At 45.3% G+C, this 12,895-nt stretch overlaps 2 protein-coding genes across 2 annotated transcripts in view; both read right to left on the minus strand.

Moving 5' to 3' along the window:
• The window catches only part of Sf3b6 (splicing factor 3b, subunit 6, 14kDa), an 11,015-nt gene extending 2,025 nt beyond the window's left edge, over positions 1 to 8,990 (minus strand). Inside the window, exons 1-2 of the mRNA XM_005400375.2 lie at positions 8,796 to 8,990; positions 5,149 to 5,267 (exon numbers count right to left, since the gene is read on the minus strand). Of these exons, the coding sequence (XP_005400432.1) occupies positions 5,149 to 5,267; positions 8,796 to 8,825 (149 nt within the window). The 5' untranslated portion in view covers positions 8,826 to 8,990. The remainder of the gene's footprint in view (positions 1 to 5,148; positions 5,268 to 8,795) is intronic.
• A 533-nt stretch (positions 8,991 to 9,523) lies between these two features.
• Tp53i3 (tumor protein p53 inducible protein 3) overlaps positions 9,524 to 12,895 on the minus strand; it is an 11,503-nt gene continuing 8,131 nt past the window's right edge. Inside the window, 6 exon segments of the mRNA XM_005400567.2 lie at positions 9,524 to 9,838; positions 10,584 to 10,621; positions 10,624 to 10,649; positions 10,781 to 10,877; positions 12,184 to 12,272; positions 12,274 to 12,382. Coding sequence (XP_005400624.1) covers positions 9,548 to 9,838; positions 10,584 to 10,621; positions 10,624 to 10,649; positions 10,781 to 10,877; positions 12,184 to 12,272; positions 12,274 to 12,382 — 650 coding nt within the window. The 3' untranslated portion in view covers positions 9,524 to 9,547.

Below are 12,895 nucleotides of genomic sequence, written 5' to 3' on the forward strand. Positions count from 1 at the left end.
GATACAAGCCTGGAATCCCGAAGGGAGGCTGAGGGAGGATTTTAAGTACAAGCCCCGCCTGAACAATTTAGCAACTTAGTGCAACTCTGCCCCAAAACAAGAGTTAGTGGTAGAGCTTAGCGTAAAAGCCTTGGGTACAATCCAGTATAGTCACCCCCTACTTTCATACTTCGAAGTCAGCCTGGGGCCTACAGTGAGTCCAAGGCCAGCCCGGACTACATATCGAGTCCCTGCCTCAAAAAAACAAAAACTAAGTAAAAAACACAGAGAAAAAGAGGCCTTGTACACTCATTTTTATAACAATCCAAGCTCTCGTGCATTACATAGCCCTGTCTAAGGGCTAGGCGTGGTGGTGCACACCTGTAATCCCAGCACTCGGGAGGCTGAGGCAGGAAGATCACTGTGAGTTCAAGACCAGCCTGGGCTACAAAGTGAGCTCAGGGCCAGCCTGAACTCAGGAGCGAGACCCTGTCTCAAAAAGAAAAAAACAAACAAAAACAAAATACATGGCCCTGTCTACCTGGGGAAAAGGGTTGGGATTTTGCTAAAACGGGAGCTCAAATGCACTTATCTGTGAGCCAGGGCAAAATGCTGGCGGGGAGCTGTGAGCAGAAGCCAGCCTTCCTCACAGCTCTAGGGCTGCTTCTGTAGATGTCCCTTGCCATGTGGTCCACTTCACAAGCCTCCTCCAGGAGAGGCAGGGAGGTGTGAGGTACAACAGGAGCATTGAATGGCATGCAGCACACAGCCAAGGGCTTGTTAGTTGGGACAGCAGGCAGGCGGTACAACTGGGATGGGGTCAGGGCTATGGGCTGACTCCGCACCTGTCACAGTCCCTGCACATGGACAAGGAAAAGCAGCAGACCCGTGGTAACGGGAACATCTGCCTACAATTAGAACAGGGTTTCAGTCTGGGCCCTGCTCAGAGCTGGCACTTCCTGTACAAGGGGATGGGGGAGTTGTAAACAGGATTAGGATGTGTTGTGAACATGTACCAACTCCCCAGAGTGAACATAATCATTACACACTGCAAACACACAGCAATAAAAATGTAAAAATTAGAAAGAGGGGAGGAGATGGGATAGGTATGGGTATTGCAGGTAACTGGAGAGTCCCAGTGCCAATGAACGAACTAACTTTATTAGGCTGGGTGGGCTTGATGAGCGACTTTGTAATATTCTGTACTGCCTGGCAATAGTGTTAACAACTAGTAACAGTTTAATCATTCTCAAGAATGTATTAGGTTTGGGGCTGGGGATTTAGCTCAGCAGCAAAGCACCTGCCTGGCAAGTGCAAGGTCGTGAGTTCGGTTCCCGGTACCGGAGAAAAACAAACAAACAAAAAAAAGAATGTATTAGGTTTGCTGGGCATGGTGGCACACACCTGTAATTACAACACTCAGAAGGGTAAGGCAGGAAGATTGCCCCAAATTTGAGGCCAACCTGGGCTACACAGCAAGTTCAAGGACAGCCTGAACTACATAGACCCTCTCTTAAAAAAAAAAAAGGTAAGAGAATATATTCGGTATGGAAGTTGAAAAGGCAAAGCTTACCCTTCACTTTCCTCCCATAATGCCATGCACACAGCAAGTGTTAACGTGCATCTGAAAGGAAGAAAGCTCCTTCCTCCTGTCGATTCTTTTACACTTCTTCAGGAGGCTCTTTTCTCCCTCTTCCACAGAGATAGGTCCTCACCTTATTTTTGTGTGTGTGTGCCAGAAATTAAACTCAGGGCCTTGTGCTTACCAGGCAGGCACTGTGCCACTAAGCTACATCCCCGGCCAACCCATTTTATTTCTGCACTTCAGTGCTGGAGCATGAACCTTGGACCTTGAACATACTAGGCAGGCACTCCTGCTGAGCTAAACCCCCAGCCTCAAGTTAATTTAAAACACTCTCCCATCTTACATGTCCTAGCCCTGAGTACTGACATCACACTTTAGAAACCTTGACATTTTTATTGTACTACAGATGGAATCCAGGACGTCGTGCAGATGGGCATGTGCTCTACCACTGAGCTATATCCTCAGTCTTTCTATTTTGAGACAGAGTCTTGCTAAGTTATCCAGGCTGGCCTCAAACTTGCCATCTTCCTACCTCAGCCTCCTGCATAGCTGAGATTAGCAGGTGTGTACACCATACCCAGCTATAATTTAATTTTCCTTTTTTTTGGTACCTGAAATCAAACTCAGGACCTTTCACCTGCCAGGCAGGTATATAATTTAATTTTTAAAAGCATACACTTGGTACATGTCATAACACTATTTTCTTGACTGGTAGTTGAAACCTAGTGTAGAAAAAAGAGTAAAAAAAGCTTAGAGTAGAAATAAAACCTCATCATGTAACTTAGCCTCTGAGCTTCAGCTGCTTCATGTGTCATATAATAATACTGGGCTAAATCACCTTTCCTACCTTATGTATGATTTAGTAATCATAAGAGTTAACAAAATGAAGAGGCTTTAAAAAGTACAGAGTGTGGGCCAGGATACAGCTCAGTGGCTACTGTGAGGCCCTGAGTTGATTCCTAGTATCAAAAAAAAAAAAAAAAAATACAAGCTGTTCAATGTCTTATACATATCAGGTGGGGTGATGGATCATCCTAGTAGTTCGCTAAAGGCTGTCCAGGTTTTAGTACTAAAAGTGTCATCCCAGAAAAAATCAGCACTGGGCAAATGGGGAAGGGCTGGTTACCACAGTGCTAGGTGCCAGGTAGACAACAGGATCTAGCCAGGCTTGATGGTGCACACCTGTAGCCCCAGCACTTGAGGCTGAGGCAGGAGGATTCCCAACTTGGGCTACACAGTGTGACCCTGTCTCAAAAAAACAACAGAAAACAAACACGAAAAACAACCACAACAGGACTTGACCACAGTAAAGGAACAAAAAAGAATCTCTCTCTGTTGACACTACAGTAGTGAAATACAGAAGCATTCCCTTCCTTCAAGGGGCTTATGTTCAAGAGAAAATAAATACATGTGAAATAATTATATACCAGGAGAAAGACTATAAAGGAAAAAGAACTGTGACAGATTAATGAGAAGATGGAGAGCTATCTTAGCTACAGTGGTCAGGGAATCCTCTAAAAAGTGACACTGAGGCTGAGAACTGTAGGATTACAAGCAGCCAGGCATTCAAGGAGCCAGTGACAACCATGAGAGGAAGACACACCAGGAACACATGGGCCCCAAGCTACTCCTACTTTTCTAAAGATGCCTGATTTAGTTCTTGTCCTTATGTTTGGCTTTCTGAAACGATCTCTAACTTCACTGACTTAAACATCTCTTAATTGAGTACTGTCAATAAAATGTTTTGTCTTGTTTTTGAGATAGGGTCTCACTGTGTAGTTCAGGCTGACCTTGAACTCACTCTGTAGCCCAGGCTGGCCTTGTACTTATGGAGATCCCCCTGCCTCAGCCACCCAAGTGCTGGGATTACAGGCGTGAGCTACCAATCTTATCCTATCAATAAGCTTCTACAATGACTTTGTGAAATAATCACAATCACAATCCTATTTTCTGTATTATTCCTTAACTCATACATTGGGTGCTTCCCATACATCAGCATGACAAGTGTTGTCAAGACAAAACAGAAAGGATACATGGTACCAGCCCTGGAGGAGCTCACAGGCTGAGAGCAGAGTTACAGGGACAACAGCAAAACCATGTGTTAACTAGGAAGAGAGCTTCCTAGGAGGTGCTATGGGACCATGGAGACAGGTGGCTAATGCATGCTGGGAAGGAAATACTCAATAATAACTTTCACAGATACTATAATTTGACCCAAAATAAAATTCTTTTAAGACAGGTAGGCTAAAAGGACTGTATATCATAGATAATTGAGGTTCAGAAAAGTTAACCAGTCTGCTTAGTTTCATATGACTAGCAGGTGGTCAATGTCTGAACCTAATAACCAATCCAGTACATTTATCATGCTGCGTCCACATTAAGAGACAAAAGGGCACCATCTAGGTTATCTGACACAGAAGAATGAGAAAACCAAAAACACTAGGCACTTGCCATGTGGGTAGTAACAGGGCCTTACCAGAATCTTGTCTTCTGATCCCCAAGTCAGGGATGTTTTGGATCTAGAACAGAGGGTCTCAATCTTGACCTGGATGTAGGCAGAATGTGGGTGTGTTCTGTGCGGAGGGTCCGGAGCACTGATGCTCAGATGAAAGAGACACCTGGTCTGTAACACTTCCACTCTCGTCCCCACTGAGAGCCAGTGAAGCTGACTTCCAGCACCTGGCTCACTCTCTGGAGGGACGGTGACCATGCCAAAGAAGTGTCCTTGGGTCTCAGTACTGAAAGCTAGGAAGGAGCTCTCAGATCACCAAGGAAAATTTATTGAAAGAGAAACATTATGAGTAAAAATGAAAACTTGAGCTGAGCGTGGTGGTACACACCTGTAATCCCAGCACACAGAAGGCAAGGAAATCTCAAGTTCGAGCCTAGTCTGGGCTACTTAGCAAGTTTGAGTCAGCCCTGACTATACCATGAGGCCCTATCTCAAAACTTTTTTAGCCAGGTGTAGGGGTGCGTGCCTGTTATCCTAGCACTTGGGAGGCTGAGGCAGGAAGATCACTGTGAGTTCAAGGTCAGCCTGTGTTACACAGTGACTTCAAGACCAGGCTGAACTACACAGAGACACCTTGTCTCCAATAAAAATTTTTTTTAAAAATCCTTTCAGAGGGACACTTAACCCATTATGTGTGAGGCTCTGGGTTCAATCCCCAGCACTGCAAAAAACACAAACTAGAAGGACCTTTAAGTGGTACAGGCTATGATACTGTGTAGGATGAAGGTTCAATTTGGTCAGACGATTTTATCATTAAACACTAGACTAGAATGGTACATTTGGTAATCTCACCTATAAAAGAAGAAACCCAACATCATTGCACACCATACAGAGCACCATTGCTATCTGAGACTGTAGATTATGCAATCATTTTCTTTTTTTTTTGGAGACAGGGTCTCACTGTATAGCTCAGACTGGCCTTGAACTCACTATGTAGTCAAAGCTGGCCTCAAACTCATGGCAATCCTCCTGCCTCAGCCTCCTGAGTGCTGGGATTACAGGCATGCACCACCACACCCACCCTGCAATCATTTTCTTTAAATGACATTTCAAAAGTCTCAGTAAAACTCACACTCTGATCTGACGAATAGGTCCGTATTTCCCAAATATATCATACATTTCTTCTGCTGTGATTTTGTATGGCAAGTTTCTTATATATAAAATTCGATTAACTTCAGGTGGAAGCCGAATCTAAAATGAGAAATATGTATAGTCATTATAATGAAGGCAAAAGTGGTACAATATAAGAAGAAACTCTCAATGATACACAGTAGTAGAAAGTCAAGAATGAGAGGTAGAATCTGGTGCTCCGGAGAATGCTATGCTCTTCAGAAAAGTGAGAGAGCACTGGTCTTGGTGAGACCGTTAGTCGGACTGCAAGGAGACATGGAACAGTGCTTCCAAATCCAGGCTTTTGGTCACTATGGCTTAACAGCGATTTCTAGTTTCACCTAAAAACTGTTGATTCCTCAGGCATCTAGAAGAAAAGGGAACTGTTCTTATTTGCTAAACAAAAGACTTCTACTGATAACCTAGGAACTTCCTGTAGCATGAGGCCTCCTCTCTTACAGTTACAGGCTCTTCCTCCCACTGGCTTCTCTTGTTCAGATGCTCCTGTCCTGCCAGTCCTTACAGAAAACAATACATGCATTTAAATTCCTCTTCATTCATTCAACACATTTACCAAGTGCCCGTTCTGTTTTTATTTTCCAAAAAAAATAATTTTTATTGGCATATTTTAGATATATATAATAATTACATTGAGTATAAAGAATTTGTACCTGTACATGATAGAACTTGATTCTTTTATTTCATTCCCGTATCCTCCGTTTAAACATTTCTTCCCCTCCTTATTTACATTCTTTCTTTTTTTTCTCATTTTTTATTTTACTTTTCCCTTCCTTCCTTTCCCCCTCTAAAAAGTTATCTAACTTTTCTTCTTTTTTTTTTTCCTTTTGGTCTTTTTGAGACAGGGTCGCACAATGTAGCTCAGGCTGCCTTCAGTCACTTTGTAGCCCAGGCTGGCCTCAAACTCACAGCAATCTTCCTGCCTCACCTCCCCTGTGCTAGGATTACAGGCATGATCTACTACGCCCAGCTCACTAAGTGCGCTTTCTGGTTTCTGTTTTTGTTTTGTTTTGGTTTTTGTACCAGGAATCAAACTCAACACCTTGCGTTTGCCAGTCAGGCGCTGTGCCGCTAAGTTATATCCCCAGCCCGCGCCCTTTCTGTTTACACTGGTTTAGATACTCCAGATACACAGTGAAAGCCAGGCACAGTTGTGCAGCCTGTAACCCCAGCTGAGCAGCTTGTAACCCCACCTGTGCTGCCTGTAATCCCAGCTGCTCTAGAGGGAGAGGCAGGAGGATTCCAAGTTCACTGTTAACCTGGGCAATTTGGTAAGACCCTGTATCAAAATTAAAATTAAAAAGGGCTCAGCAGGACACCAGCCCTGAGTTGGATCTTTGGTACTGGGGGATTTAAAAAAAAAAGTAAGGAAGAAAAAATACACAGTGCAAAGGAAAAAAAAAGGTAAGGTTTCTGCTTTCTCTGAACATAACAGCTTTCTCTTTTATCCTTTTTCTTCCCTTCAGGCAAACATAAAAGAGAAAGAAATCTGTACTCACTGAGTCAAACTCTTTACTTCACTGACACCCAACTAAGCTTTCACCTTAGCACACTGCTAGAAGTGCTTTTACTTATTAAAACCTTTAATTTTAATGTTTGAGTCTCAAACTTTCTCTGTGCTCCTGACTCTTTCTTTTATTTCTTTTTTTCTTTTGGAGACAGGGTCTCACTAGGTAGTCCAAGATGTCCTTAAATTCTCTATGGTACTAGTCTGTCCTCGAACGCCCAACCCTCCTGCCTCAGTCTCCCAAGTGCTGGTATAACAAGTGTGCACCACTTGACCACTCTTGGCTCAACTATTCCCTCCTAACTCTGGCTATTTCTTTTTAAGTCTTCTTTGATATTAAACTATGCTGTTCCACAAGGTTTTGCCGTTACTTTTTTTTTTTTTTTTTTTTAGCACAATCCTCCTGCGTCAGCCTCCCAAGTTCTAGCATTACAGGCCATTACTTCTTTTGGATCTGTTATATACCCTGCTTGACGTGCCACACTTTTTAATAAAAGTTGATTTCCCTCAAATGTGTATCTCCCATCCAAATCTCTCTGTGCTCCCTGTTAATATACACAATTACATAGTACATCTAAGTCTAATCAGTAACTATTAAACTGATAATCACTTTTGACATTAGGTATTATATTAATGGAAGAATAAGATCTTTATTCCCTGCCCTCAAACCGGCAGTGGTGACAAATTAAGTTTTAGTTCAAGATTCCAGGTTAAGTTTAAACAGACAACACCACCAGACAATCACAATACACCTCTCTCCTCACATCTTGCCACCATCACTCCCTCCATCTGAATTTGGTTGTAACCTTCCTTGCCCACCCCAAGAGATCACTCTGGCTCTTGAAGAAAACAGACAGGACCAAGTGGTAAGTACTTTATATTCCTATTACTATGCTGAACCTGTCAAATGATGTTCATCTGTGTTCACTTACTTTCCCTGTGATTATCCCAATCCTTCATCTACTGGAAACCTTTACTCCTGTATTTAATCTTTCTTCTGTATCACGTTTCTCCCATTCTACTGGAGTGTTCTCACTGGTATACAAATAAGTTTATATCTAGATGCTTAAAGAAAAAAAAAAACAACTCTCACCCAATTTCTCTACTCTTTATTTATATGAAAACTCCCACAAAGAGCTCTCTGCTGTCTTCATTGTTTTCATCCTCCAGTTTTTCATCCTACTGCAACCAAGTTTTCATCCATTGAAATGATTCCTTTCACCAGGGTCACCAAAAATTATCTCAACACACCCAATGGTCAATTATCTGCCTTCAGCTTAGTGTACTTCTACCAGTCTTACAGTTGCCCACTCTTCCTAGAAATTTTATTTTTAAAAGGTTTCCGTAACACTCCACTCTCCAAAACTAGACTATAAGCAGGACTTGTCTTATTATTCACTGCTATATTCCTATCCCTAAGACTAGAGTCTGAACATAGTAGGTGGTCAATAAATATAACTGTGGATCACTTAGCATCTCTAAAGTACACAGCAGGTGCTCAAAAATGTTGCTGGATTAATATACGAACGAAAGGTCCTAAAAGCCCCATGGTGTGACAGGACCCCCAGGCTCTCGGTACCAGTGAGCCTGTTACTTACCGAGGACTCATCTATGCTCTGGACTTTTGGGTCAAGACTCTTAAGGCCAATAGCCGGGCGTGATGGTGCACGCCTGTAATCCCAGCACGCGGGAGGCTGGGGCAGGAGGATGGTTGTGAGTTCGAGACCAGCCTGGGCTAAAAAGTGAGCGCAAGGCCAGCCTGAACTGCACAGCGAGACCCTGTCTCAAAAAGAAAAAAAAAAAGACTCTTAAGGCCAGCTCCTAGTACAGGTCAAACACCAGAGGCAGAGAGCCAGCGCTGTCACCGACACTAGGAGACAGAAGGGGAACTCTCAAAGGGGCTGCAGAGGAGCTGCGGCGCGAGGCGCACCCCCTTGAGAAAGGGAACAGGACAGAAGCCCGTCTGGCAGGGTAGAAATTCGGGCCTTCCGCGCCTCGGAGAGGGCATACAAGAGCGCTCGGACTCTCCTCACCAAGTCAGGCAGCGAAGTCCTCCCCCTCCTCAGCAAAGGCCTAGTACTCACGTTCGCCCTCTTGGCCGCTTGCATCGCCATCTCGGCGGACTGATGAGGTTATCGCAGCAAACAATGGAACTCCCCGGACACCTCCCGAGCTCGCCCGCTTCGAGGGCAAACCTGCGTCAGATGTGGAATACAGCAGGGCTTTGCCGGAAGCGGTTACAACACCCCGGAACACCGCCGTCTCACGGCAGGACGTGCCGACGCGTGTGCCGCCTCGAAGAGTCCCACGGCCAAACTAAGAGGTGGAGAGAGATGTTAAGTCGGAATGTAGAAAGGGGAGCACCCAAGGTACTTCCGGCTGCTGGGCCGGAAAGGGCGGGGCGTGCCCTCCTAAAGGCGCTTGCTCGGGCCCTTTAGCTGAGGGAGTGGGAGGAGTCTGAAGGGGGAAGGGCGGAGTTGGGCGGGGCCCAGGTGAGTAGCGAGAGGGGCGGGGCCTACGCCCAGGTGCCGGAGGAACACGAGGGTGGGCTTGTCCCTGAAACTGGGCAGGGCGCGCAGCCGATCCTCCACGGTCATGTTGCCTGTGTTGCGGCTGACGCCGTAACTCTCGAACCCGCAGGCGTGTGGAGACTCAGCGATGGTCCTGACTCCCGCCGCCCCCGCCACGGCTGCCCCCGCGCTCCGCCCTGCAAGGCCACTGTTTATTTCCATCCGAGAATGAACCAGGCCCGTCCCTACTTAGCTTCTGAGATCAGACCAGATCTGATTAGACCAGAAGGCGCGTTCAGGGTGTCATGGCCGCGGACATTATTTCGTTAAAGCAGTTTACACCAATCAGTGAACGAGGCAGACCTGGGAGCGAATCCTCTCCGTGTTAGCTCCGGGAAACCCTGGGGCGGCCGTGTCCGGTACCACCCCCTCCTCCTCCAGGTAGGCAGCTTCGCTTTGTCCACGTTCCCGTCAGCCTGGGATGACGGGTGCTGATAGGCCACCTGGACTGCAGTCACCGGCAGACGCCGTCCAGCACTGGCAGAGGCGTTGGGGCCCTCCTTGGAGAAGCCCGGCAGAATTTGCCCGGGAAAAGCTTTCGCCAGCATTTGCTCGTACTAAGATAAAAGCAGACCATCAGCCTAAACTATAAGAGATCCAACCCTGTCACCCCTATGCGGCTGAGCCTTAATGCTCTCCGTTACACTGCACACACTGAAAAGCGCACTTCATTTCCCAGCATGCAGGTGCATGCCCCACACATGTAACCTCTTTTCTGCACCAGGTAAAGACTGAAGGCTGGAGTAAGACACTAGTGTCATTGACAGCCTCTGGGCCACTTTTCAATAAAAGTGCCACAGAGGAGGCGAACACAGACAGGACTCACATAATGTGAGAGCAAAAGGAGTGTGGAAGTGTTGTTCTTCCCCGGGAGGTAGGACACCCCAGGGTGGGAAGCATTCCCAAAGCTGGCTCTGGCTAGAATGCCACACAGAAGGTCTCGGGAACATATAACCTGTGGAAGGTAGAAGCATGCAAAGCAAGTCTGGAACTATTAGAAGACTTCCTAATATGGCCAATGCTTTGTTCATTCTGTAAGACAAAAAAAAAGAAAAAAGAAAAAAAATATATATATATATATATCTCAGAGAGGAGCTACATACTCTTTCCAAAATGCCAAGGCTTCTGTTGACCAATCTCCATCAGTTCTCTGAAATTGGATTACCTATTTATCCACAAGGTGGCAGTTTTCTTCACGGGCTCCCTAACCTGTAACCTGGCTTCCTTTCTGGACATCATGTAAATGATACACACTTTTCTGGGGAATAGTTAAATCAAATTTTCTTTTCATTCATGACTCACCTTTTTGTACCTGGATCTCGGCAGACTAGTGATGAGCTTCCTCGTTTAAAAAGTAGTTTTGAGGGGCTGTGGATTTAGCTCAGCAGCACAGCGCCTGCCTGGCAAGTGCGAGGTTGTGAGTTCGATTCCCGGTACCAGAAACAAACAAAAAACCAACAAATAAAAAAGAAAAATAAAAAGTAGTTTTGAAAACAAACGGAGGCCCACTGTGACCATCAAGAGCCAGGCAGTTGACATTCTTCTCCCAGTAGGATTTACCTCTGCAGTCTAGAATTAGGTTCACTCCAACACATTCTAGAGAAAGTACACAAGACTGTGATGCCATCAGACATGGAAAGCTTGGTGCAAAATAAAGACGATAACCAGGCATGGTGGCGCACGCCTGTAATCCCAGCACTCGGGAGGCTAAGGCAGGAGGATCGTTGTGAGTTCGAGACCAGCCTGGGCTACAAAGTGAGTTCAAGGCTAGCCTGAACTGCACAGCGAGACCCTGTCTCAAAAAGATTGAAAAAAAAAAAAAAAGATGATGGTGTATTTGTGCACATATGGGTACAAATACATATGAGTGGTAAATCTATAGGTTGGAACTAGAATCACTGGTCATGGAAACATTATTGTAAATGGAGTCTGGGTAATAAAATGCTTATGATAGCATTATAATATATTTCATCTTCTATGCTCCTCAGCCACAGCAAGAGGGTAGTGTGGCAACACCATGAGCTGGTACTGGTTCTCACTCCCAAAATAAGTATAGTCTCACTGGCACCCAAGTGAAAAGAGAACAGAGGAGGTCCATCCCAGGCTACAGGGCCTATTGTTCACTCCTAAGTTAGGAAGCGCCTGCAGTGGGTTATAGAATCATAGGCATGCTGCACTCAAGAGGCTGAGGCAGGAGGATTGCTGAGAGTTCAAGGCCAGTCTGGGCTACATAATGAGTTCAAGTCCAGCCTGGACTACACAGTAAGACTCTAGCTCAAAAAAAAAGAAAAAACAGAGGCTTACTAACTTTGTTTTCCCCTCTTCTTTTTTACCCATATGAAAAATAGAAAGGGATGAGCCCAAAATATCCAGATTTGACTGCAATACAGAGGGATGCACATCTACTCATTCATTTAGAGAGCTGCTGCCCCCACCCTACTAAGACCTTCTCCAGAGTGGTCTCACAGAGCAGCTGTTTGGAAAGAGGAGGCCCTAGGTAATCCCAGGCCAACACCATGTGGTTATCCAGTGTTTCAAGCATATACGAATCTACAATGGGCATGGTGGCACACGCCTGTAATCCCAGCACTTGGGAGGTTGAGGCAGGAGCATTGTTGCGAGTTCAAGACCAGCCTGGGCTACAAAGTGAGCTCAAGGCCAGCCTGAACTGCATAGAAGACCCTGTCTCAAAAAGAACAACAACAACAAAAAAACACATATGAATCATCAGTGTCAAGAATGCAGGTGGGCAAACACTGGAATACTAGGATTTGGCTAAGGGAAGCTGAAGTGTTTTCAGTAAAGCCAGGACTGGTCCAGAGCACTGGTGCCCTTGGGGCTGGTAAGGATTTTATTTAATTATCTCTTAAGTTCCTGCTGAGATGCAGAAGCAGTTGTTTACCTTTGGTGAATTTTAGTGTTGCTTCAGAAAAATCCTCTTTGTAATTGAATCTAGCAGCTGCTCCAAGATTTTCTGCCATCCGAAGTTTATGCTGTGATGAGAAGCATAGCACCAGCCCTCCAGGCCAGCTGGATGGCAGCTGTGCCAACACTACTTGATCCTGCATTGATTAGCACAGCCTCTCCAGCCTGAACATCTCCTGGGACAGAAAGTATAGGAACCACTTTTGAACTGCATCATGGTCCCATACAGACTTTTTCTACCATGACAACCTGACCTGTAGAGAGTGGCTGAAGCTGGAAATTGGCCACATGTGTGGGGCACAGCAGGAGCAGTCCAAGGGGGCAAGCCATTAGTAGTTACTAGGCAACGCTGTGTCACATGATACTAACTTTTTCAAATGTGTAAATAAACCCCCCTCTGGTGGTTGAGCAATTTCTTTTCCTCCCATCCTGAGAGACAGGGCTCCACCTGACCTCAGCTTTTGTTTCTTATCTCTGTTTTTTTTTTCTTAACTTTGTTTTTCCCATCGTCTTGACCTCCCCCATCACCAACATTGAGAGCTGCATGGTAAGCAGCACTGACCCTTGAACTAAATGTCAAATCTTTTGCTTTCTGCAGGGAGCATGTTAATAATTTTTTTTTTTCTTATATGCCTCTGGTCAGAGTGGGAAATGATCTTTAGAAACAGGGTTATTAAAAAAAAAAAAAA

The sequence above is a fragment of the Chinchilla lanigera genome, unplaced genomic scaffold (assembly GCF_000276665.1).
Source record: "Chinchilla lanigera isolate Chin_1 unplaced genomic scaffold, ChiLan1.0 scaffold00068, whole genome shotgun sequence".
Taxonomy (NCBI): Eukaryota; Metazoa; Chordata; class Mammalia; order Rodentia; family Chinchillidae; genus Chinchilla; species Chinchilla lanigera.